The following is a 27,639-nucleotide window of genomic DNA, read 5'->3' as shown; positions in this document are numbered from 1 at the left end:
GGGGTCCTCACACACCCCCATCCTCCCTCACACCCCACAAATGCCACACACCCAAATCCTGCCTACCTGAGCTCCACATTCCCAGTCCCCCTGGGTACGTGCCCTGGGCTCCGTGCTCCCCCCAACCCCAGTCCCCATGCTCCGTGCTCCCATCCAGCTGCAGTTCCCACCACCCACCCACCTGCTGTTGCTGCTGCCCCTTCCCTGCCTGGTGCCTGGAGTGAGCACTGCAACAGGGGCAGGAGAAGGAGCTGCTGGAGGCTGGGGAAGCTGAGCAGGTCCCCCGGCCACTGCAGCAGTGCATGCTGGCCAAACCCGTGCTCTCCTGTGCAAAAGAGTGGGAGTGAGGTACACAGGCAGGGTGGTGTACAATTAATTGGTGGGCGCCCACAGACTGGACCCAGCCTTCGGCCTGTATTTTATCCACCCCTGGCTTAGATAGTCAGCATATGTACTTAAAAATGACCTGAGGGTCAATCCTATCAGTATAGACATAACCAAAATTCAACCTATTACTATAACGATTATTATAACCATTGCTGCCATATTCAAGTTTCAGTCTATTATCATCTGAAAGATTAAAATTCAGATGAGTTAAGAATAACTTTTTAATACTCCTTCCACTTCAGGAAGAAACCTGTTACAAGGGAAAGATCACTGTTTTTGCCCAAAGATTTTCTATTAGTGTTTTGGGAGAGTGGCTTTGAAGTCACTCTTTCCTAGGTCCTAAATGTCTTAAGTTGTAAGGAGAGGGGCAAGGGACAGATCACTTTAGAAAGGCCCTGCATAAATCCTCTCCCCCTTAGCCACTGTGTGATATAAAATACTGGGCTAAATAGACCTGTGGTCTGACACAGGATGGCATCTCTTATGTTCATATGTTCTAAAACCACGACACCAGACTCTCTCAGTTTTCTTTGCAACAGACTCTAACTTGCTTCAAAACCTCAGTATGGATCAATGGATAATAGGCAGCAATATTTTATACATAAGTAATTAAGCAATAAATGGGGAAAGGTAAAAGAGAAAATGTCATTTCGTTGGTTTTGATAAGTCATTTTTTTAATTTACCTGAATGGAAGTGGATTCTTTAATGTCAATGTAAACTATACAGTTTTCTTATTTAATTTATATATATAATGATGCTAACCTACATAAAATATTAACTACTTAGGGGTCAGCCATTGATCAGGTGAAGTTGAGGTGCAGTAACCAAGGAATTTAGTTCAATATCACTGATTGTAAATGGATAAATCTAACACTGAATGTAACAGCCCTGGATGTTATTGTGCATATCACCCATTCTCATAACATGTGACTCCTGGTAGCATTATCATATGTTCTGTTTCAATTACCGGTAAATCAGGAAGAACTTGAAAGATTGTTAATACCCCAAATCACCATCAGTGGAGGACGAAAACCTCACATCGTACGTTACCAAATTTATAATAAGGTGAAGCATCTGGTGGAACATCGTGAAAGCATTTTTGAGAAATGTTACCCAATCAGTCTGTCCCTTGCACGCAAGATGCTGGTTCTTTCCTATAAACATCAAAGTTGTTTTGGTCAGTGGGACCCAGTCAAGGTAATGTACCTAACTGGCTAAGTTACACTTTCAGCAATCAAAATATGCTGTTCTTTATTTAATAAAACTAAGAATAAGTGTTATGAAAAACAGATCATGAACTATTTTTTACCAAATAGCCAATACTATTAATAGCAAGAATTTATCTTCATAGTTTTATATTTTAAGATATGATTAATGCTCTTTGGTGAGTTTATTAGAGAACTGATAATGTGGGAGGAGGTTTATGAGTGAGTACAAATAAAGGCGGATCTGAGCCAAAGGGAGATACAAAATATTCTGAACTTAGGAAATATGAAATAATAAACAAAACATTCCTAAAACTAGTCTTATTGAAACACCTAGGACAGGTAGAAAACTTTTTGGTTTTGAAGTAGTGGGTGGCTGAAGTAGTGTATTAGCAGGTGTATATTTGGAATCTGAGAAATATTCCTTGATTTGTGACTGAGTAAATGTCAGGAGCAGAGCTGAGCCAAAAAAAGTCCATTGAAGAGGAAACAACAAAAAGGAAACTCCTGAAGGAGGAAGAAGAGGAACCGTATATTGCTGAAGGAAGAATTTTGCAATTGAGCAGAGACTGTTGACTACCTGAAAGTGTTGTCAAAGCTATAACAGAGAGCAAGTAACAAAGAGAAAATATAACTTCAGCTTTTAGGGACATAGGAAAGGAAGGGGCCACCAGGTATCATCTCCTCATTATGCAATCATGTTTTAAAATTTATCAGGCTTCATCTTAAACTTAATTAGGTTTTCACCACTACTTCTTTTGAAAGGCCAATTTAGAAGTTCACTTTTCATGATGAAAAATCTTCTAACTTCTGGTTTAAATTTATTCATGGCCAGTTTATATCCATGGATTTTTAAGACAATATTACTCCTCAGCTTACATAGCTCGTGTCTGTCTATAATGTTGACACAGCTGATGTATTTATAGACCGCAACTACATTGCCCTTCTGCTTTGCTCTTCCTAGGCTAAACAGGCCAAGTTCTTTTAGTGTCTTACCTAATAAGCCCTGTCTGTTCCCATGATCAGCTTAGTTTGACTTCCATTCTGAGTTAGTCTTTCTTGAACACCAGTGACCAGAACTGCACACAAGAATTTTAAATGAGATCTTACCCATGCCTTGCATGATGGCATTCATATTTCATATCTGTAATGAAAATGCCTCAGCTGATACGTTATAGCATCACATTTGCCTTTCATGGCTACATCAAAATAGACTATTAAGGTTAATAGTTTTCCTATGATGCGCTAATGCACCCAGCTCTTTCTCCCCCTCTATCTTTTCCTTCTGTAGCAGAATGTTTTCCCTGTCAATTATCTGTGTTCTGTATTATTAAATTGCATCCTACTTCTATTACTCTAGTCTTTAACATTATTCAGTTTATCCACGATATTCCAGTTCTTCCCAATATTAATGTCTCCCAACTTTGTGTCATCAGCATATTTCACTAATACAGTCCTTTTTTTTTCTGGCTGAGGTCATTAATAAAAATATTAAATCAGATTAGTACTCCATTAGTTACTCTCCCCTAACAAGATACTTTCTCTTTCAGCCTAACACTTTTTAATCTCCCCTTTAGCCAGTTTCATACAATTCTTGTCCCCATCTTCTCCAGCATGACTAATAATTTCCCATGTGGCATCCTATCAAATGATTTGCCAATCTAGAAAATGAATTACATGTCAACGAAAGACATCAAGGTTATTCTGGCAGAATTTACCTTTTGTAAATATATCTATTTTTCATTTTACCTTCATTTCTATTATTATTCTTTTCTTCAAAATTAGTCCTAAAGCCTTGAATAGCATGATAATTAAGCAGATCACTTCCCTACCCCTTCCCCCATACAAATACAGTGTTTCCTGTTTCCCACTCATATAGTCCCACCCCCAATTTGAAGATTTATTAAACAGTCTTTTATAGACTTGCAGCTCCATTGACAATTCTTTCAGTATTCTGAACTGGGGATTATCCACTCTCCCACCCTTGAATGTAGTGCCTTAAGCTGCGTGAGTTTTGCTCCTGCTTTGGATGTAGTATTTTTATTTTGATATGCTCGTAAGATACATAAAGTGCTCTTTTCTTAATTCTACTCCTTTACAGAGCTAAATGAACCATTTACTATTTGCTTTACCTTCCTTTCCAAGGTGTAACTCAACTGTCACTTTATTCCTACACTTTCTTACTTCCAAAATAAAGTTTTCCTTGTTGATCAATCCCTTTTCCTGTGCCTTGCAGGTTCTCTACTTACTCCTAATACCTTTTTGGGGTGGTTATTCGTCCATTTAGTTCAAGAGCCCTTACCTACAACTTTTTAAACTTTGTTTGGGATGCAAATTCTAGGCAGTTTTTTGCACCGTTATCATAATTCTGAGCCATCACCATTTAAGTCCCTGACTTCAAGACAACCAGGGAGGTTTCCAGGTCTATGAGTGTTTCTACCAGTGAAGTTCACTAATTATACAGATCTGAAGGGAAAAGCAGACAACTGTCATTGGAGAAGGGTCACATTGTTCAGGCTCTCATATTGTTTAGTCAAAAGTATACCTGAACTTAACAGAACATCGAACAACCACAGTTAAGGGATGGTAGTTTATGTAGCTAGTGGAGAGATGTGGCTAACATTATGTCTAACTGTCTTTGACTTCACAGTTTGAATAACCAGGAACCTATTTACAACTGGGTAAATTCATGGCAACTTTCAGCATAACTTCAAAACAGGGCTCAAACGTCTCAGGAGTAGTAGAAAGTAATAGAAATATAACCTTCTTGCCACCTCACCTTGGGCCTATCCTCACATTGGTACCACAACCACCTTGGGCCTATCCTCACCTTGACACCATAACCTTCCTGCCACCTCACCTTGGTACCATGCCTCATTTTGATGCTTGGACAAGACTGGACACACAGGCATCTCTATGAGATGTGATATTCATAACATTGGACCAACTGATTACTGGTACTTTCAGCTGAGTCCCCTGATTCAGGGCAGTGTTCCAGCTGACACTGGGAGCTCTGCCTTCTGCATTCCTCCCTCCCCCTCTTAAACTGTAACACACTTTTCTTTATTCTTTTTTTCATTCTTATCTTTGAAGTTGTCTGCTTTTCCCTTCAGATCTGTATAATTAGTGAACTTCACTGGTAGAAATGCTCATAGACCTGGGCTGCTATCTGTGTCCTGCCCCAACTTTTAGTTTTGCTTCACTGGTTATTCAGCTGTACAGCAACTTTTCTACTTGACCGGGGGTTAAGCACAGTGAAAGTATGGAGCCCAGAGAAGCCTGCCTCCCAGGGCTCCATGCCCCTGCCATGCCGTGTTACGTAGCCCTTTCCTCCCCTCCCCCACCCTGACCAGAATGCAGGAGGCTGGGAAGGGAAGCCATGCCCCCTTAATTCTCCTGGCTTAAGATACTGCCCAGATGTGGGACAAAAGCTTAGGCCTCTGAGGGGAGGGCTGCATGCCTGGCTTCTGGCCCAGGTGCCTGGGTATGGTCTTCTGGGGTCTTGGAGCCAGCATGGGCTGAGGTCATACCCACTGGTTGGCTTGAGGCCAGTACCACCCACTAGGCAGTAGAGCTTGGGAGGGTGGAAAGGTTGTCAGTGGTAGAAGGGCTGGGAGCTGTGCATCCTGGGATGCTGGATGACTGCAGATCGGTTGCTTTATCTCCATAGAGCAGACTGGTTCAGGCTGGGTAGAACAGCTCAAAGAAAACTTTTGCCCAAAGTAGCATAACTTTAAGATGCTTAGAGTGTGCTTAGCACAGTTTAATACCCTTTAATACATAGATCCTCCTGTTTTAAGTGCCTTTAAAATGGTACAAAGGTAACTTGTAACACCACTATTACTCCGTTATATCTTTAGGCTCATTAACCAGTGCCCGTAGTGCTTTTTATTTCTGGCTAACTGCCTATACCATCAGCTTCAGAGAGAACAGATTATCCCATCACACTTTCTTGGTAACTCTTTTTGACTATCTAATTCTCCTTATTTTCTTCTGGAAAGATTTTTTTCAGTTTCTTTTTGGACTTGTTCCCAAGGTAATTATCAGAGTCTATCCAAACCAGCCTACTATTTTTCCTCTATGTCAGTACATTGTGTTCTTCCTAGGCACAGAGACTGTACTGAGTAGATATCAGGCATGCTGTGAATTATGTTTTATAGGTTTTATATTAGGTTTGTAGTTCTCATTTCAAGATGTAGAAAGTCTCAGAGTACCTCTTCCTATTTTGAATGTTACAACAAGGGTATTGCTGATACTAAAACTACTATTGCTAGGTAGGTTTTGGTTGCATTCTCATAGCAGATAACTTGAGTTGGTAGTTTTCCCCTGAGTCTGTTCAGTGCCTGGTAACTGGAAAAGTTGCTGCTTCACAGATAGATAATGCAAAGCAGCATTCATTTTCAGGATATGTAAAATGGCTAGGTGGCCTTGTCCTTATTGGCTGAGGCTGGCTGTTTCACAGGCTGCTTTTTTGTCTTTAGTTCACTGTTTGTACCATGACCTCAAGGAGGTACTTACTGCTTGCTCCATTCACTATCTGTTCCTAACTCCATTTGCATAGGATGATTGATAGGAGAGAGAGACATCTTAAAAAGAAAAATTACTTACCAATAATTTGGCATAGTCCCCTTTTTCCATCCTGTGCCCTGCTTTACTTCCCTTTGAGTAGGAAGTTGCTTCATGTCAATTATTTCCATTGCTTTCTATGGGCTTGAAAGTTACTTTGGTTCACAGAAGGGGTTCTGTTTGAGGCTTATACAATCAAGGTCCATTTTTCAGAGGTGTTTGTCTCTTTACTATCAGTAAGCAGCACCATACCACCATCTGGCCATGAAACCACTGTTGTATGATAGAAGAGAAACCTATGCTAAACAAAATTATTGGTAATTAACTTTTTGTTTGTATATATTGCAGCTAAGTGAAGGAGATGTAATCAAGCCTTTCCAAAACCAAGAAACTCCAATCTTTCCGGTCATCCATCGGCAATATATTTATTTCTTTACAAATAGAGAAAATAAAGACAAATTTATGAAAAATCCCATCAAGTATATCCGTCAGCCAAAACCTAAACCATCTGTGCCAGTTAAGATTGCAATTGTAGGCCCTCCAAAATCTGGAAAGACCACAGGTAGGTTCCAGCACTTTCTAAAAGTTTTTCTGATTATTGAGGTTGCATCACCATAACTACTTTAGTTAGAAGTCATAAATTAATTATTCACATTGCTAGTCTGGCTCTCATTAGTACTGTGCCTAGGATGCTGCATTTCATTTTCCCAGTGTCCTATTTACCAACCCTACATCGTGACACCTAGACATTGTGTGTTAAATGACTTTGAAGGTTCCTTAATCTCTCTGTGCCTCAGTTCCAGTTTTCTGATTTACATATATATGTTCTATCCCTTGTCTATCTAGCAACAACCTAATCTGTCATGTCTAATTAGTAGGGCCCTACCGAATTCATGATTTTGTGGATTCCAGGAAATCAGGCATTGCCCGCAAAATCCAAGCAATGCCCTTGAAATCCGCAGAATCCACAAAATCCGCAGGAAAAAAAAACTTACTGAGCACTGTGGCAGCTCACTAGAGTGGGGAAGAAGGGTGGAGGGGGACTGCCTGCTCAAAGGGCTGCCAGCAAAATGGTTACCATCCCCATCCCTCGCCACTGATTCACATCTAGGACTGCCTATCATGTGGCCCCGCCCCTCTCCGCTAATCAGTGGTGAGAGGTGAGACCATACAACAGGCCATCTCTGCAGTGAATCAGCAGTGAGGGATGAGCCAATGGGGCCCCTCGGCCAGAGGCATGGGGAGGCCCACCACACTCTACCCATGAAAAGGCTACCAGGGCCCACATTCTGCCCACAAAATTGGGGGCAGTCCCCGCAAATTAGATAGGTCCCTACTAATTAGATACTAAATAAATGCCCCCATTACATACATGGGCATAAGTCTAAATAGAAACTGCTAGAGAAAACCTTTCCAAGGAGCTGTCTGTTAGAAAGTCCTGTTTAAGTGTAATGATTTTAATCTTCCTCTTTATATAAATTTTTTATTGCTCTTTTAAAGGTATAGGGACAGATTCACCTGTCCACTCTAGCAGCTTTACTAGTCAAAACTGGGTTTATACTTGCTTTGCATTACTAGTACAATTAAAAGAAAAAATCAAATACTTATTTACATAACTTTCCATTTTAATTTTTAATCTTTTCCCAAGAGTAAGATTATATGTGTCTACTGCTGTCCTAGTGAGCCCTTCCTCATTTTTTTATTTCCTTCCTAATGTAGTATTTCTGAAACACCATGCTGCAGCCCAGGAAAACCTGTCCTGGCTCTCTACCAGTAATATACTGTGTTTATCCAAAATTATGAAAATCATAATTTTATGCCATCTGAACGTCCTGTGAACAGAACTATTAAGTTGCATTATAGCCCAGGTGAAAGTTAAGTCTAATATCAAAATGTTTTGCAGTTGCGAAGAAATTTGCAAGTATCTATGGGTTAATGAGACTATCTATAGGAGATGCTATACGTCTAGTGTTAACCAATCAGCCAGAAAGTGAGTTGGCACTTATGTTAAAATGGCATCTCCATAAAGGACTGACTGCACCTGATGAACTGGCTGTCCATGCTCTAGAAGTGGCTCTGATGGATCATGTGTGTACAACTGCTGGGTAAGAGGTTTCTTTCTTTTTTCAGTTAGATATAATATTTCTCGGGTAATCAGAGATGTGCACATGGCCACAATGAAACAAGCTGTTTCTCTAAACCTCTTCAACAGGACTGAAGGATTTCATGACAAAGTTATACTTTGGCCCTCCCCATTTTGAGGCACAAGTCAGGCTCTTCACATGCGCATTCAAGAACAGTTCTCAATTAGGATTTTCCAGTTTTCAAGCAAACATATTCAGTAGGGCTGTGCAAGGCTTTGAACCATGCTTCGGATCCAGAGAAGCTTTGGACACGTCGGTGTCTGATGCAGCATGTCTGGATTGACGTGCTGGCTTCTTTAGGCTTTCCAAAGCAGTTCAGAGCTTCTGAACTGCTTTGGAAAAGCTTCAGAGCCACCTTGGAGATCTGGCCATAGGGTATAATGGAGAATCAATTAAATATCTATAACTTTGTTGGTTTTTGTCTGATTTGGATAAAACTGGCAGGAATGGTAGCCTCTGCTGAGGCCACAAAGCCTGCCAAGTTTCAAGAAGACAGGTGCAGGGGTTTGGGGGAACTGCACCCCAAATTCCTGAAAGCAAAACTCATGTCACATGTATGTGTCACATCACGGGGGGATGAAAACTGCAGGGGTAGTCATCCCTGCTGAGGCCATGAAGCCTGCTGAGTTTCAAGGCAATAGGTGCAGGGGTTTGGGGGGAACTGCACCTCAAGCTGCTGACAGGCAAAACTCATGACATGGATGACCCGGTGCATGTTAAGGCGCAGCAGGGTGAAAACTGCAGGGGTGGTGACCTCTGTTCAGGCCACAAAGCCTGCCAAATTTCAAGAAGATCGGTGCACGGGTTTGGGGGGAACTGCACCTCAAGCTGCGGACAAGCAAAACTCGTATCATGGGTGACACTTCATGTGTTAAAGTGCAGCAGTGTGAAAGCTGCAGGGATGGTGGCCCCTGCTGCTGCCAGGAAGCCTGCCAGATGTCAAGGAGATCGGTGCAGGGCTTCTGGGTTTTGGGCCCTGCACCTCTAGCTGCTGACAGGCAAAACTCATGACATGGGTGCTCATGCAACTGACTGTCTCTGTCTTGGGGCAGTTGATTGTCTGTATTATTTCCTCTCCTTAGTCTGTGGTTTTGTAGGTGTTAACAAAACCGCAAACTAAGCAGAGGAAATAATCAATACAATCAACTGCCCCAAGACAGACAGTTGCACAAGCACCCATCTCACAAGTTTTGCCTGTCAGCAGTGGGAACCTGGTCCAGAACTCTGGATCGGATTGCTGGCATCCGAAGTGGCCAGATCCAATAGCTGCCTACTCGCGTACAGGCCTAATATTCAGTTTTTCTCCTCTTAATATTTCACATTTTCTTAAAATAATTCATTCAACCAAAAGGACAGTATTTTCCAATGTAAACTGAATGTGCTCTCTTATAGCAAATACCTGAAGCAGTTAAGACTTGTCCTTTTCTCTTTGGCAGTACAGACCACCAATTAAGAAATTCATAGCACTCTACTATATTGTTGCTGTTGTTATTAATTTTGCTGTTGTAGGTGTTGCTCTTAACATTTTAGTGCTTAAAGTTTATTTAGAAACAGCAGGAAACTGCTTTTCTTTCATCCCTTATTTCTTATGGAACTTTCATTTCCTGGGGCTTCATTTTCTGGGGCTTTTTTGGGGGTCGTTCCAGCATGGAACCACCCACCAAGCTGGTCAGAACTAAAAAGCATCTTGGAGTGGCCTTTAAACCATTCTAAAGGCACTTAAAACAGGAGTGTTCATTGATTAAAGGGTGTTAAACCATTCTAAGTACCCCCAAAGCATCTTAAAGTTATGCTGCTTTGGGTGAGGGTTATATCTGAACAGTACTACCTAGCTTAAGCTTTTGTTAGTCTTCTCTATGGAAATAAAGTGAGTAATTTGCAGTCATCCAGTACTCCAGGATGCACAGATTTCAGCCTCTCTAGCTCTAAAAAAACTTGCCACCCTCCCAAGCTCTACTGCTTAGGAGGGTGGTGCTGACCTCAAGCCAACATACGACCCCAGTGGGAATGGCCCTAGCCGACGTGCTCCAGGGACTCCAGGGCTAGGGACAGAAGTTGCACATAAATTGGATTAAGTAATCAGAAACAGGTTTAAACCTGTACCAGAACAGAAGCTCAGTACACATAAACCAGTTTCAAAATGGCTTAAACTGGTTTAAAATAAACCTGGTTGAATGTTGTATCAGACTTAACTGATTTGGGTCAAACTGACTTATGAAACTTCTGTCCCAGAGCCCTTCCTGGCTCAAGTTAAATCACAGTCCCTCAGCATCCTAGCATGCTTTCCAGCCCTGAGCTGGGCTGTACTGTCTGTTCCAACAGAGAAGGGTTGTGGGGGGAGACAGGGACTACCTCCCCCCCAGGCAAAGCCCAGCTGGGGGCTGGGGACAGGGTGGGGGGTTAAAACAACCTTCCCCAAGTACAGAACTGCCCTGCTACTAAACTTACTGAAATTTACTGCTGGCTGCAATTGTGGACTACAAATCCCAGAGGCACCTGGAAGTGAGGAAGAGCAAGTCACAGTTGTACAGGACAAATGGCATTAAACCTTAACCTGCAATTGCTCTGAAACTATTCTAACTGTAACACTGCCTAACATTGCACAGATCTAGAATAGTTGAAACGTAACCTGTAACAGCACCCTGTTACTTCATCATTTCTCATTAGCTTCTGCTACTTTCTTTCCTGTAGAAGGGAAATTCTCCCAGGAAATGACATTCCAAACTAATCTTTGAAATTCAGTTTTAATCTTTGAGAACAGGTGTCTGTCAACTGGTCCTTTTTAATGTAGCTGTTGGAATGTTGTTTTGGTAGGTCTTACACCAATATTCTCTAACATGTGACAACTGTATTTCTTCTTCAGTATAGATTAGGCAAACCATTAAGTAAGATATTAGGAAGTACCTTAAATATTCTCTCTTACTAGCCAGTCTGTATTCATGTCAGTAAGTACATATATCAGTAGTTCACAGCCTTTTTGTGCTTGAGGCATTCCTCATTAGATTTGAAGCACTCTTTCATAACTTTTGTGAAATAAGTGGCACTCACTTTCAAAAACTAATGTACATATTAGAGTGCTTACACTTCCTTGCAGAGGCAGAGGAAACTGTGACTGCAAAGGGGGCAGTGGAGGTGGCGGGTTGATAGGAACAGGGACAGGGACAGACCTGAGCCTGCACATAGCTGCTCAAGTGCATCTCTTCACACGTCAAAGAGGAAGGCACCCCAGGATGTCACAGCATTGTGGTTGTGAATCAGTAATGTAGGTGGCCAGTGGAGACTGCAGATAGCAAAAATAGTTATGTGACAGATGTCTTATAACTTAAGACTACACCATTTTTAGGACATTCCACCACTGAGTTGTACACACTACCAGTCTGTGTTACTACATGCTCCTATCACCTTTCTTCTTGGCTTAATCCCTCCACTCCTGCCTTACACCTACTTGTATTTTTAAATAAACTCTGTGAGTTGGGGATTGTTTTTTAGAAGTTTGTACATCATGGAAAGCAGGATGAGGTCTTTCAGTTCATTTTTGTTCTTGTTAAAATTATGTGGTGTATATGAACTGTTAATTTATAATGGTTAATTAGAAACTAACAGGGTTTTTTATGTTTTGGTTCTATACAGAGTTGTTATTGATGGGTATCCTGTAACAAGAAAGCAAGTGAACCTATTGGAATCAATGAGAATAATTCCAGTGAAAATCTTTGAGCTACAAATGGATGCAAAAGAGGTGTTTAGAAGAGCATTACAGGATAAGGAAAGAACTCCTGGGTAGTGATGCTCATTGCAAGCAATGTTTTTATCCATGTAAATCTTGTCCTTTCTCTCAAAGTATCTATCTATGTTTCAGTGGATGTGTCTACACATGCAATTAGTGCATGTGAATAAACTCTGGAGCTTATTGCTCCATAGGTTTTTTGCTCCTGGGCACACCTTTTGCATGTGCATATGGGAGCAATTAACTCTGGAGCTGATTATTCATGAGCAGCATATGAAACCCAGTTGGAGCAGCCCTGGCTGGCAGAGGGCCCTGGGGGTGAGCCTGCCAGCTTGTAGCTGCTCCCCCTGGCTCCACGTTCTGCAAAGGAGCTGGCTGGGGCACAAAGGAACTTCAATGAGGGGCTAGCCAGCAGACAGGCCCTTACTGAAGCCAGCTGGGTCAGCATTTACACATACACTGCAGCAAATGAAATGAATGTAAGACTTTTTAAAGGACAGGATTAACATATATTTTATTTTTCCAAAGTTCAATTCATAAATTACTTATCTAAGCCTTTCAATGAAAACTTCTCCTTCACTTCTTTTCTTTTTTGATGAGATAAATATTCAGACTTAAAGCCTGTCAGTCTGCTTTTTGATTAACAGCAGAAAGTAGTTAATACCTGGACAGGGCACCAAAAAAACAGAACACTCAACCTAAAATTAAATTGTATAAAAACCATGCCCACATTAGGTGAAATGTTTATAAGAATTTCCAAATTGCTTATAACATTGCTGAATTTTCATTTACTCATCAAGCAATCACTACACTGCTTGTAAAGTGAAACTCCATTTGCATCACAAGAAAATCATGCAGCACTATCTTTTTCAAGACTTTACTTTAGAAATTACATCTTTCATTTCAAAGTAATTATATTTTCTAGGCTTATTTATACAATTCAAATGTACAACCCCAGTAAATAATAAAAGGTAGTACTGCCTTGGGATATATCTTATGGTTAAAAAAAAAGCTAATATAAGCTTTTTTGCACTGTTTGAATTAAGAGCCTTTATAATGCTACAGTTTAGAGTAAGTATTCATACTTTTCCCTCTCCATGGACTGCCACCTTGATGGGGTGGAGAGGCTTGCGTGTATCAGTGACCCTAACAGCAACACTGTCAAAGGTCTTGTAGTACTGGTAGGGTCACCCATGGCAGTGTGGTTAAAGATGAGGTATCAGACAAAGAGCAGTCCAACAGAATATAAAGACTTCAATGGTAGAGCAGCAGATGCAGAAGGCATACTTCTCAATGGCTGCAAAGGCAGATGAAGGTAGCAATGGACGAGTAACCCAAATCATCCTGGATCTTCTTGCCACTGGACACAGGTTTCTTCTCCACCAAGATCCATGTGGTTGCCGATACACAACAGCTTTCTCACATAAAAAAGTCACATGTAGGCTTCCCCCCCCAGACCCAACATCTACCACAATAACTAATCACTAATATCCTGACCTATACAATGCCCTGTGGTAGTGGATGAATGGCAATGGGGACAGATGAAGTGATGCCGGGAGTCCCTAGTCACAGATCCAAACACAGGTAGCAGTCATATGTTGGTTGCGTCACCCTTGGAATAGGACAGGAGGGTGATTTGATAGCTGTGATCGCGACTGAACAGTCCTTTTTGGGATCCCCTCTGCTCACCCCACATGGGGAGGGAGCTAGAAAAGGTGCCCTAAACATAGGCTGTCCCACCTTATCTTACCCAACTGGAGAGCCATAATTATCCATGACCATGAGGGATCGCCACTGCAATGCCTCTAGTTAGGTTCTAGTTAAAGTTGTTCTGAGAGTTTTATATAACATTCCAGTTTGAGATAATTTACATTATTTGCACTAGCTTTATATATGTGTGTAATAAACTGTAGATAGATACCTATTTCCTGAGTTTAGAGCTTGCATTCTACTAAAACATATTCAAAGATGATGGCTACTTATCTCCAAGCAAAAATCTGTGGTAGTATTACATTAATTCTACCAGTTTAACCTTCAAATAAACAATTGATCCTTCTGTCTTCTAAGTGTCTCAAGCTTTGGTATATGCACTAGAATTTAAAGGTATATTGTTACAATATGTCAATAAATGTACTAACACATTCTAAGTTATTTTCAAAATACGAGTACTACAGTCAGAAAATAAATATCATAATTTGCTTTGTTCCTGGATACCCATTTGGCTCCTCAAAATTAATAAGAATAGTGGATTTTTTCCTGTCCTTTTGGCAGTGTCATTCTTAATAACAAAGTTGTATTTCATAAGCAGAATTTTTAAAAATACTATTAAAATAACCTCTAAAATATATAGATCAGAATCAGCAAATACATACTTACATACATCTATCTATATATATATGTATACTCTCCAATCATCTGATATAAATATTATTTTTATTGTCTTTAGACTGCCATATCCTGCCCATGACAGCGCACAGATTCTAGCTATTCGGAACTCTTGCTACAGACAGCAGATAGATGCGGTTAAGACTTATTATGAGAAGGAACATCAGAACTGGTCTGTGGTTGATGCATCACAAAGTAAATGGTGGATCTGGAACAAAATAGTCAAGGAAGTTCAAATTATTATTAGGCAGATCCAGATATATCTGGAAAGAATAAGAGAAGGTAAAAGAGAATATTTTATATTTAAAAATTGTACTTGTCTGTCTAAGATGCCCACAAAAATGGCCAGCGCTGCTATCAGCCCACAAAGTCACCCACCTGCCACATCGATTTTGGTAGATCCTTATTTATGAGCAAAGGCTGCAAGGACTAGGGTTATTTAGTCTGGAAAAGATTGAGAGGGGACTTGATAACAATCTTTAAATGCCTGAAGAAGGGTGATTATAGACAAGATGGCAATGGGCTTTTCTTTGTGACTGTAGGGGTCATGACTAGGAGCAATGGTCTCAGGATTCAGCAGGGGAAATTTAGGTTGGAGATTAGAAGGAACTTTCTGACTATGAGGGCTGTCAAGCATTGGAACCAGTTACCTAGGGAAACTAAGGAATCTCCATCCTTGGAAGTTTTCAAAAGCAGGTTAGCCAGACACTTGGCTGAGATAGTTTAGTCAGGGATGATCCTGTCTTGAGCAGAGGTCTGGACTAGGTGACCTTGTGAGGTCCCTTCCAGCCCTACTTTCCTATGATCCTAAGAAATTGTAATTTAAGGAATCAGATTACCTTGCTCCAAATGGATCACTAAATTAATTCTCAGCCAAAAAATAATCTAAATTGAGGACATTTCAGTCACTTAGCAATAATACAATTCTTATAAGAAAATGGTACCTGTAAAAAGAAACAAAAAGCAGTCAGTTCTGCATGGTCTGTGAATGAGCTTGCCTACACTACAAATGTGTTATATCAGAAAGTGGCAGAGGTATAACTGGGAAGTTTTGCACCCTGGGTGATGGTAGTACATAGGACAGGAGCTGCACCTGGGCTACTGGTACAGGCAGCCAAGGAAGCAGTGTAGTGGCTGCTATTTTTGTATCCCTCCCTCTGCCAATTTGGCTGCCAGGACTGGTGCCCTGGTCATCCCCAGCCTAGTGATGCTACTGCAAAATGGGTTACAGCTCTTACCTGTTGAGTAAATCAAAATAAAACTTAAAGCTAAAAAAAACTTTGACATAGCTTGGGGTAGCAGGAACTTCCACTGCTTAATTATAATGAAGCTGATGGGAAATAATGTTCACAGATAACAGGAATATCACAAGAGGTAGTCCCATGATTATATGGAGTTGTCACCTCAGTTGTGCATGCACTTCATAGAAATAACTAACACCTTCTTCAACCCTAAAGAGAGAAAGGAAAGTAGCACTACGTCATTCATTTTGCTAGAGATAAGTCACAGGCAGGCAATAACTAGGGCAATCTGAGAGAGCTGAGCCCCAAGACACAATACAATTAGAATAAATGGAATTACAGTTGCCCTGAGACATTGGTGTCCTTGAGGAAAGAACCACATACAGGTCCTATGCAACACCACAGATCATGTTAAAAATGAATTGTTCAAGATACATTGTTAGTTAATGAGTTATTTATTAGGGGTGTGCAAAATGTGCCCTATTCGATTTGGATTCGGATTCAGCCTGAATTCGGGACAGTGATTTGATTAATTGATTTGGATCACTGTTCTCGATTTGATTTGGCCAAATCCAAATCTGAAGATTTGATATTGATTCGGAGAATCAGCAATTCGGACACAGACACAGCTTTAAATGTTTTTTCTACATACCTTGATGTACCAGTGAGGCTCGTGAATACTGCGATGCTGGGGTGAATGGAGTGTGCGGGGTGGGCCCCCAAATACTCGGTGATGAACCCGGAAATGGACCTGAAGTCCACTTCCAAGTCTGTCGGGGAGTGTGTGGGAGGCCCCCCCTGCGCCTCCCCAGCTCAGCAATTGGCCACAGGGGGACCCCGGGTGCCCTCCCCCCCCAGATCCAGGAGGCACCAGTTGGTGATCTGGGGGAGCACAGAGGGGCCCTCCTGCATGCTGTCCAGCAGACTTGGAAGTGGACTGGAAGTGCTTCTAGTCCACTTCCAGGTCTGCTGCCAAGCACACTGGGGAGCCCCCTGCACTTCTGTGGGATACTCCATCTACCCCAGCATCACAGCATTCACAAGCTGCCTGCTACCTAGAGGTATGAAGAAAAAACATTTAAAGCTGTGTCTATGTCTGAATATCTCTGAATTGATTTGCAGGGTTTCACTTCGATTCAAAGAGAGTAAAGGGTCTCCTGATTCAATTCAGATTCGAAGATTCAGCCACCCAATCTCCACCGAATCGAATCAGGGATCGAAGCTTCACACAGCCCTATTATTTATATGTATTTTGAAACTCTGTGTTATGTTAATATTGATATGTAATTGTTGTTATGTTTGGCTGGGGAAGGGAGATTCAGAGAGCTGTACCTTTAAGAAACTCCTGTAAGAGCCTATTGACCCTAGTTATCCTGCCTTCCAGAGGCTCCTGTTACAGGATGCTGATCAGATAATGAAGCAGACCTCTGTCAGGCACAAAAGGCACTTAGAGCCTTCAATAGAAGCTCAGTTTTGTAGACTAGTTTTAAAAAAATTAATATATATTTATAAATGCAGAAAATTCAGAATTAAGGTTAAACTTGCAAGTATTAGTTAGTTGAAATTTTCTTAGGGGATCAAATTCAGTCTTGACATAACCTGGAATAATCCCCATTTAAGTTTTTATGTCAGACAACACCATCATTGAATTTATCAGCATGTTTGAGGGTGGTCCAGTCTGAGTCAGGTTATTTCTGGAGAAAGAGCCAGCCCACAATTTTTGGGGGCCCCCTGCAAGAAATAGTTGTGGGGCCCTTTGCCCCAAAGAAGTTGGCGGCAGCCGGGGGTGGAGGGTGGTGAATGGCCAGATGCAGGCGGCCCCTAAACTGTGGGCCCCCTTGCAGCTGCAAGTTTCGCAGTATAAGGTGGGCCGGCCCTGTCTGGAGGGAAAACAGATGATAATGTCTCTTTTTCTGTCCCTATTAAAGCTTCCAGGTCAGTGCCCTTCTTGTAAACGTAGATCAAATCCCAAATGGTATTTAGGATTTTTTTCAAATATAGTTTGAGCATCAGGCCTTTTAAAATATAACTTAAGGTAGAGTATTATATGATATTTTATGTAACAATCAATTTAGTTAAACCTTGTATTTATAAGACTAGGATGAATAAATGAAAATTTGAATCCCATCCTAAACTCAAATGTATCCCTGAAAAACATTCAAATTACAACTGAACTGTTTCTTTTGTAACACAAAGAAATGAAACAATACACCACCAGTGCAAAACTATCCCAGTGAAGCAGATTAATTAAGCATGGCGAGTATCCCATATCATTAGCATTTATTGTTTTTAAGTGTTTGTCAGAGAAATGATTACCAAAATAAATCAGCAAAATGTTTTACAATGTAATTTTAATAATCTAATATTCATAAAGACTGCTTGTTTCTCATTCTAAACATTGAATATAATTGTTATTTTTTTTATAGTGAATATAAAGATTATAAAATTATAAGTGGAAAATGTTTAAATACTACAAAATAATTATCATTATTATTATTATTCAAAGGAAAAGCAGCAAATATCGCTGATTTATGTATTACAACACAAGAGCTGCAGTCTCGGCTGGGAGAGTTTGGGCAGTACTGCCCTGTTAGCCTTGCAGAAAAGGGTGAACTGGTTGACTGCTCTGTAACCTCCTCATTACAGTTTGCTGCAGAATTTCGAGGACACTACTACAAAATGGCTTCCCAGAAGGAACTGGACGTAAGTGGCTCTGAATAAAGAAAATACACTGTTAGCCTGGAAAATCGCATGGTTTGCTATGAGTCTATGTATTTTCTGTACAGAAATTAACTCTTTATTTGAATTAGGCTGATTGTTTTCTTATGGTATTCTAATCATTGTTCTGTGTACTTCTATCAGTTCTTGAGTTAAAATGTAGTGGAAGAGAATCTTGTCAAAACAAAATTCTTCTGAACAAACATACACTTATAAACTGAAATATTTCATGTCTTCCATTTCAAAGCATGTATCTTCTTCCCCCACTCCTTTTTAATTTAAACAATGGGAAAGATAGCCTAGATGAAGGTGCGTTGAAGGAATAATGGCTTTCCTCACTGTCCCAGCACTTTGTGATGCAGGGAAATAAAGGAACAAGTAGCAAATGTGTATAAAACAAGCCACTTCCTATGTAGCATGTATAAAATTATTACTGTATATTTCTCTCATCTTACAAAGGTTTAATTTCTCACATTACAGAAATTCTTGAATACACCAGAGGTGTATGTGCCACCATTAGCACCTAATCCTCTTCCGCCACCAAATATGCTCCCAAAGAAACTGACTATGGCAGACGTAAAAGCCTTATTCCCTAAGAGTGCAGAAATGCAAGGATACTGTCCAGTCACTTACTTAGATGGAAAACAGAGGTAAATCTTAACGTTTCTTAGAATTTCTACGAAAAGCCTATGTACCTTGTATTTAAAAAAAAAAGAAACACTATTCTGTTTGAAACGAGAATAAAAACTGCAACGGTGTATATTGGGCTTATATTTTTGCAAAAATTTGTGAAATTATCTTTTGAATCCAGTACTGCTGTGGGGTTTGTTATGAACCTGGAATTTAAACAAGTTGCAGAAAGCAAGAAGTGGTCTAAATCCAGCCAGGTTTTCATTCCCTAAAAAAGTCAAAGCTCCTGTTCCTATTTTTAGGGTTCCAGGCCATTTCTGCCCCTTGTTCTTTCTGACATCTTCAAGGAGCAACTGATGTGTCTACTCCACTCCTTTTCTCGTACAGTATGTGGGCGGCTGAGCAGTGGGTTCTGACTGTTCCCTTTTTCTTCTGGAGTAGAATTTAAAACACTCTTGCATTAGCTATAGTTAATGCTCCATTAGCTCCCATTCTTGAAGCTGAACAATAGCCAACTAAGGGGAACACCATGACTGACAACCTGCCCTCCCCCCTGCTGGACAGAGAAGGTTGTCAGTGAACAGCACACATCAAGTTACGGTGAGGGACCCAATTCTTTTGTATTTTCTGTAGGAGTGGAGCCAGTCCACGGCTGGGGGGTGAGCTGCCAGAGGGCCGAGCAGAGCTGCAGGGGGCCTCCGTCCTTCCCATCATGGTGGCAGGATCCTGCAGGGCTACCCAGGGAGGCTGCTAGTGGTCCTGGTGCTGACCCAGACCGGAGGCAGCACCCAGACAGATCCAGCTCTTCCCTGAGCCTGCCAGAGCTTCCAGCGCCTGGTAAACTGTCCCTGCCACCTTCCCGCCACCTGAGACCACCTGGGAATGGCCTGGCTTGCCCTGGGGCAGTATGGGGAGGCAGCAGTAGGATGGCTGGGTGTGCTGGCAGCTGGAGAAGGTGGTGGGGATGGTACACAGGGCACTGGAAGCCCACTGAGCCTGAGCATCCCCAAGCCCACCCAGACTTCTAGTGCCCCAGGCACCATCCCTGCTGTATTCTCCGGCCACCAGTACATCCAGACCCCTTCCTGCCACCTCCCCACACTCCCCCAGGAACAAGCCAGCCAATTCCTGGGTGGTCCCAGGCAGTAGGAAGGCAGCAGTGGTGCTGGAAGCCCCAGTAGGGTTAGGGAAGAGTTGGATCCAGCTGGGCCTCCAAGCTGGTGCAGCATCCAGCCCACTAGCAACCTGCCCCAGTGGCCTTGGGGGGGGTGCTGCCACTGCAGAGGGAAGGAAAGGGGCCCCCCAAAGCTCAGGGGCCACTTAGCCCACTGGCAGTTCGTCCCCTAGCCATGGACAGGTTCCGCTGGAAAAAAAAGAAAAGGATCAGGCCCCTCACTGCTTCTGCCTGCTAAAGGCAGAAGTGGCAAGGGGCCAATCCTTTTTTTCAGTGGAGCCTGCCCCCTTCTCCCATGGCTGGAAGGCGAGCTGACAGCTGCATTGTTGCAATTGGCAAAGTTGTATGTAGTTTAGTTTGCAATGATGCAAAATCATTTAAACCCCCCAAAACTCTTGCACGTGTACACTGTGATGCCATTCAGTCACACAAAGTGAAATTTTTGTCACATGTACACGTTAATGATGTCACGTATACAAGTGCCCCAGGGCTCCCTGGCAGCTGTCCACTGGGTGTGCTATCAAGGAGCCAGTCACTCTTCCTCCCTCTTCCTTGTGAGGGAGCACTACTTGTAACTGTACAGGCAGTAGACACAAAACAGAGAGGGTCCTCTTTGAAAGCATTACTATTTTGTAGCATGTTCAGCAGCTGTATAGTGCTACAACAGCTGTACAGCTGTACACAAATTGAATGGCTGTACACTCCTTTTTTGTAGCACTACAAGGGCATATTTAGTGCTACAAATATAGTCCCTTTCCATGACCTGAGTGTCCATTCCCTGTTACCATGGGTGTGGTATTCAGTATTTCTGCTGGCCAGGATGAAGTAAGGGAACCAGTGGATCATCACTGAAGGTCACCACTGTGAGCTGTAGTTGATGCTCCATTAGGTCCCATTCTTGAAGCCAAACAGGTGGGACACAAAAAGGGTGAATGCACATAATAACCTAACCATTCCACAATTGTCACGGTTCAGAACTATCCAAAAATACACTTCCTTAACTTTCCAGGTAGAATGGTCACCTTCTAGGCATTTAAGTGTTGTGCCTCACACCAGGGCTGGTAGTGAGTACCCAGGCCAGCATGTCTGGCAGTGGATGAGTGGTGGGGGAGTGCTTGCACCCATGGTTTGATAGCTTTTTGAGGAGGGGATCTATATAGGCTTATTGTCTATTGTGACAAAAATTGCCTATGAATCATCTTTTGAGTTCTTTTCTGTCTTTTTAGATATGAAGCCTTGGTACCTGGCAATACTGGGTATGCTGTGGCATATAGAGATAAACTGTATATTTTTGAAAGTGAAGAAAAACTTGAGAAGTTTATGAGGTAAAGTTATTAATTTTATTTTAACTTTGAATTATTTAATATACTTTGTGTCTTGAAAGCACTTAGTTTCTGTCTTTCTAGGCTACCAGAAAAATACTGGAATCTGAAGCTTCCACACAAACTCCCTCCCATAAAGGAGCCGGTTCTACTTACTGCTCTTCCCTTGACTGGATACCTTGAACAGGCTAGTTTCTGCTTCTTTCGTTTATAATAAAATTAAAAAATAAGATAATATAGTTCATAACATACCAGAGTCTGCAGTTTTTATACATTTTAATTATATTAAATTCTCATTAATAAAGGTAAGATTAATTAAGTAAACATCATGGAAATAGTTATGGGAGGAAACAAAGGTGGCTTAAAAATGGTAGCTATTTGAAGCTACTCAAGAATTTGTGATCTTAATTGTGAGAGAAATTAATAGGCAGAATGTAGGGCAGCCAAAGGTGTACAAGTGAACTGCAGGGCTATATGATAAAATGTATCCTGTCCCAAGGCTCCTCAGTTTATTTTATGACTGTGCAACTTATTCCAGAACTGTTATTACCACATGTAGTATTTAGGGATATTTGCTTTATAAATGAACAGAACAAATGAGCAAGATCCTAGTCTACCTATTTGGCATATAACTGGTGTTTAGGCATTTAAATGTCAGAGATCCTATTGCACTGTGCTTGAAACCCTGAGAAACCATCAGCACAAAAAGTGGGTGGGTCCTCCCCAGCCTTATGTCTAGGTTACAAGAAACAGTAAGGAAAAAACAAAGGTATGTTACAAAAGTAATAGTTTTTCAGGAATTTGTGCAAGATGGAATAGGACCAACTTATGACATTTATATTCCTAGATGCCATTTAGATATTTAGTGAATTAAACGGGATCTTGCCTAATTATAGGCTTATGACCATAATATCTATCTGCTAATCCATCTTCCTATCTACTAGTTTATCTTGGGGCAGCAAGAAACTGATTTAAAATTTGTCCTTTTACTAATGTGCTTCTAATGCTTTATGCCAGCCATTAACGGTCACCAAAGGACAAAATACCACCATCGATAGATGGCAGACAAAGTTCTTTGGGTGAATCTGATATCTTTTATTAGACCAATTTAAATAGTTGGAAAACAATTTTTAAGCAAGCTTTTGGGTTCAAGAACCCTTCATCAGGCTGAGGAAGTTTCAGCAGTTGGTGTGTGCTCTTCCTGGATGGAAAGAGGGGTGGGGTGGTACAGGGGTGTACAACCTACACCCCTGTACCATAGATAGATGTAATAAAGAGACTTTCTAGATATTGTTGGTATGTATTCGTTGTATTATTACAGCACCTCAGGTCACAGTAATAGACCAACACCCCATTGCTGTAGGCATTGTACAAGCACATAATAAAAAGCCTCCAAGAGCTTGCCTCCTTTTCCAAGATACAGTGATAAGTTAAGCAATACTACAAGGAAGCTAAGTGATACTACAAATCACATTTTCCCTGAGCCACTAGAAACTACATTCCTTACACAAATACATTCCTGTCAGTGCTAGTTAAGGTTATGACCAGATGATGATAATGGAAATGAAGCAGCCACTGCACACTAGATCTGGCTGTGTGTGTTTATACACACATGTATGCATATGCATTCATATAAAACTTATATGATCTTTCTAATAGTACTGCAGTTTGACACTGAAAAGTATTATTGAAAGAAATACTAACCATGCACTATTTTTCTTATTAATGTGTCCACATTTGTTATGGTTGAGTCAGTTACTACTGTACTCCCATTCAACTCAGTAACAAAATTCCCATTGATGTAGATGCTCAGATACCACATTATATCAAAATTTAACTAGATATACTTTAGTGACGGCAGGATTAATGTTTTATGTTTTACTGTATCCAAGCTGGTTAATGGTCCTCTCCAAAGTTTGTTTTATATCTTTAGGGGGTAGCAACTGCTCTGATAAAAGCTCTGAATGAAGTCGGCTGCTTCAAGCCAAAGTTTCCATTCTTAAGTGTAAAAAAAACTGCCCTGCTGTTTGTGGCTTACCATTTAAAAGGTATGTGAAAATATGTACTATTATAATAAGTATTGAAGAAATGTATTCAATAGATTTAGAGAACAGTTTTAGGTAGAAGTGCCATCCTTGACCATCTGAATTTCCTGGATTTCTTAAAGTATGGTGCTGATGCCACTAGAGCAATGATTCCCAAAGGGTGTACCATGGAACAACAGCATGCCACAAGCGTGATGGAGGTGTTTAGCAAGAGCCCCTATGTGAAGAGGTAAATGGTTTCCTCTCCTGTCCAGCACCCTGCACCTGCCCCAGCTGCTCCTGTGGGGACTGCTGCTACACTACAGCCTTTGCCCACCCTTCTTTGACCCCAAGCATAAGGGAGACCCACTGTGTGTGGCTACAGGGAGGCATGGGGGAGACCCTGCAGTCTGCCCCAGCCCCTTGCCTACAGCAGGGGAAGCAGGGGTTGAGAGGGACCAGCAGCAGGGGCACAAATTGCCAGCAGTGGCAGTCAGTGGGGGGAGGCAAATAGCTTGGGGCAGAAGGCAGGCACAGGCATGAGGGGGCAGGGGATGGGGGCCTGGTACCTACCTTCCCAACTGCTACTTTCCCTGCCACAGCAACTGGAGAGAAGGAAGGGGAATGAATATAAGACTACCCTCCAATAATTGAATTCTATATATGGAAAATTATATGAAATTTACTATGTTCCATGTATAGAATCTAATTATTGGAGTATCATCTTAAGTTTGAAGTCATCTTGGAATCAGGTAAATATGGTGTGTTTGTATATGTATATATATTACACACACACCCCTCTCTTCAGGCCTAGGAGGCAAGAGTAAAGTGGGCCACCAATTTAATCCAGAAACAAATGTGCCCCAGATATCTCAGAAACACTGCACTAGATCTATGTCAGTTTTGCTATGTTGGCAGAATGGTGTGTGGCACCAGGAGTTTTTATGCCGGTATGGCTACATCACCTCCCTGAGTGGCATTACCTATGCCAGCAGAAGCCCTCTTCTGTCAGCACAGGGTTTTTGCCAGTGTAGTTATTTCAACTTGGGTTTTTGTGCCCCCAGACCAATATAGCTTTCAGCAAAAATTTTCAATGTAGATCAAATCTCTGTCTTATGAAGTCCAAAACATGTTTTTAAAAATATGATATACAATGACTTATATAACAAATCTTTGGCAAATGCACAATGCACCAAGACAGAAGAGGAATTACATAGGTAAATGTAATAATAGGCAATCTACAAAAATATCATGAGAATCAACTGTCACTTAAGTCCTCTCTACACTAGGGAAAATACCCTTACAGTACTAACATATTTTAAAGTAAAAAAGTGAAATTGACTTTAAGCTAGCTTGGGAACTAGAACTATTTTTAAAATTGGTCAAAATCAGTATAATGAAGTCTGCTGAAAGATCTAATAAAATCTCAGCCTGGTTACCTTAAGCAATGCTCATGCCAAATATAACAACAAGGTCCAAATACTTTGAAAAAGCATATAAATGAAACAGACTGTAGATTAACATACAGCACTAGTAGCTATTTAGGCCAGCTCTATACTACGGTCTCAGGTACTGATGCACTTAATTTATCTATGAATGCGAGGCAAAAGCTGCACTGATAACTTTCTGGGAACGGACAGAGGTAAAATATCTATCCTGATTTACGTAGATCTTTAGCAATCTTTAGCTTAGCAAAGCTTTGTTCACCAGACTGCTTGTTTGTGATGTTACTGATGAAGATTTCAACTAAAAAGGGTTACTGTAGAATCAGTATGCTACTGATTTTCTGGTTCTACATTGTTCTTATTTAATCTACATTCTCAGATCACCTTGCTTTTCTAGTAGATAGTTATGTAACATCATTAATAAAAGGTAGCACACTTAAGCTTGACCTTTAAGAAACTGAAGAGATACAGGTGAGTAGAGTAAAACTTCCTGTGAAGACTTCTTACCTTCCTAGAGGGGGTATGACTAAACTTTGTCTCAAATGTTCATTATAACGGGTTATTATTGGTTTCTTCATTGCTTCTAGATAGTCAGAGGACAACAGTACCTTAAAGAAATTTTAATTATCTACGGGCAACCCAGAGAGTGCAGGGTTAGGGGGATTTTTTTCTAATCAAGTTGTGGCTTCAATAGAGATTTTGAAAGCAGTTCAGTACCATACCAGTGCAATGCCCTGCCTTGTCAGCATTGTTGTGTCATACTAGGAGTGCTTTGTAGGTTAGTGTACTAACATACCTATACCATTAAAGTGCTCTTTGTGTAGACATGGCCTTAGCTTCCCGATGCAAGGACAAACAGCTTGACTCTGCATTGGAATTCTATAGATTGCACCAGCAGTTCAGATTAATATTATTTTTTATTAAAACCAAAAGTCATTCAACAGTTATACAGATATTTTTAAGTGTATAGGTCAATACTATACAATATCATCTTGTATTACTGCATTATTTACTATCTAGGATCATTGACTCATAGGAAAGTAGGACTAGAAGGGACCTCATGAGGTCATCTAGTCCAGCCTCTTGTTCAAAGCAGGATCATTCCTGACTAAACCATCCCAGCTAAGTGCCTGTCTGGCCTGCTTGTGAAAATTTCCAGGGATGGAGATTTCAGTTTCACTAGTAACTGGTGTTAATGCTTTACGACCCTACCAGTGAGAAAGTTCTTCCTAATCTCCAATGTAAATTTCCTCTGCTACAGCTTAAAGCCACTGCTCATACATAGCCTTACCGCCTACAGCCACAGAGAAAAGTTTATTGCCATTCTCTTTAAAAATGCCCTTCAGGTATTTGAAGACTTATCAAATCTCCACTTCAGTCTTTTCTTCTCCTGACTAAATAATTTTACTTCTTTCAGTCTTTCAACCTAAATCTTGCTTCCCTGGCCTCTAATAGTTTTTGTCACTCTTGGGTAGATTCTTCCCAGTCTGTCCACATCTTTCTTGAAGTATGGGGCCCAAAGCTGGACACAGTACTCCAGGTGAGGCCTCTCTAGTGCTGAACAGATTAGAATAATCACTTCTCTAGATTTGCAAGCAAGTTTCCTGTTGTTACAACTCAGTATGCTGTTAGGTTTTTTGTAATAAAAGCACACTGTTGACTCATATTCAGTTTATAGAAGCATAGGGAAGTAGGGCTGGAAGGGACCTCACAAGGTCACCTAGTCCAGACCTCTGCTCAAGACAGGATCATCCCTGACTAAACTATCTCAGCCAAGTGTCTGGCTAACCTGCTTTTGAAAACTTCCAAGGATGGAGATTCCTTAGTTTTCCTAGGTAACTAGTTCCAATGCTTGACAGCCCTCATAGTCAGAAAGTTCCTTCTAATCTCCAACCTAAATTTCCCCTGCTGAGTCCTGAGACCATTGCTCCTAGTCATGACCCCTACAGTCACAGAGAAAAGCCGATCGCCACCTTCTCTATAATCACCCTTCTTCAGGCATTTAAAGATTGTTATCAAGTCCCCTCTCAATCTTTTCCAGACTAAATAACCCTAGTCCTTGCAGCCTTTGCTCATAAATCGGGATTTACCAAAATCGATGTGGCAGATGGGTGACTTTTTGGGCTGATCGCAGCGCAGGCCATTTTTGTGGGCATATCATGGCAAGCCCCATCATTGATTGGCTGAGGGCTGCCTTTCATGCAGCTCCACCCCTCACTGCTGATTGGCGGGAAGGGAAGTCATCATGAAGCCCCTTCTCTCTCCAACAATACACAAAAGGCAAACCTCCTGGTTTGCATGTTCAGGTCCTGGATCAGCTGAAGCAGGCACAAATGGCCACCATATCTAGCACACGGTGGGGGAGGGTTATCTGTAGGCCTGATCTGACCCACAGAGCCAGCTCTGTACCATTCATCTGGGCTGGGGCCAGATGAGTTTGATGCCTTTACTCTACATAAACTGTAGCAGCTTTCTGGACAGAAAAGCCTCAGCTGCTACAGAAGAGAAATAAAAAGCCATGTAGTTTTTTAACATGCTTTCAGGAATGTAAGCTGAGCCACCTCTCTTCTGACCATGTATCCTTCTGGTAGGTAGGTGCTTTGTGCGGTGGTCCCTTGTAAAGTTTTCCCAAAATTTGTTGCTCCCAAAACCAACATGCATGCTTTTCTTCTT

At 41.3% G+C, this 27,639-nt stretch overlaps 1 protein-coding gene across 1 annotated transcript in view; it reads left to right on the top strand.

The window, feature by feature from the left end:
* The window catches only part of AK9 (adenylate kinase 9), a 171,706-nt gene that overhangs the window by 143,398 nt on the left and 669 nt on the right, over positions 1 to 27,639 (top strand). The window contains exons 28-37 of the mRNA XM_019538185.1: positions 1,367 to 1,585; positions 6,508 to 6,721; positions 8,063 to 8,264; positions 11,934 to 12,080; positions 14,474 to 14,694; positions 18,160 to 18,356; positions 18,852 to 19,021; positions 21,402 to 21,500; positions 21,582 to 21,684; positions 23,431 to 23,545. Coding sequence (XP_019393730.1) covers positions 1,367 to 1,585; positions 6,508 to 6,721; positions 8,063 to 8,264; positions 11,934 to 12,080; positions 14,474 to 14,694; positions 18,160 to 18,356; positions 18,852 to 19,021; positions 21,402 to 21,500; positions 21,582 to 21,684; positions 23,431 to 23,545 — 1,687 coding nt within the window. The remainder of the gene's footprint in view (positions 1 to 1,366; positions 1,586 to 6,507; positions 6,722 to 8,062; positions 8,265 to 11,933; positions 12,081 to 14,473; positions 14,695 to 18,159; positions 18,357 to 18,851; positions 19,022 to 21,401; positions 21,501 to 21,581; positions 21,685 to 23,430; positions 23,546 to 27,639) is intronic.

This window comes from Crocodylus porosus, unplaced genomic scaffold (genome assembly GCF_001723895.1).
Source record: "Crocodylus porosus isolate Cpor-Errol unplaced genomic scaffold, CroPor_comp1, whole genome shotgun sequence".
Lineage (NCBI taxonomy): Eukaryota > Metazoa > Chordata > Crocodylia > Crocodylidae > Crocodylus > Crocodylus porosus.
The sequence above is the reverse complement of the archived record's forward strand: the minus strand, read 5'-3'. Positions and strand labels throughout refer to the sequence as shown.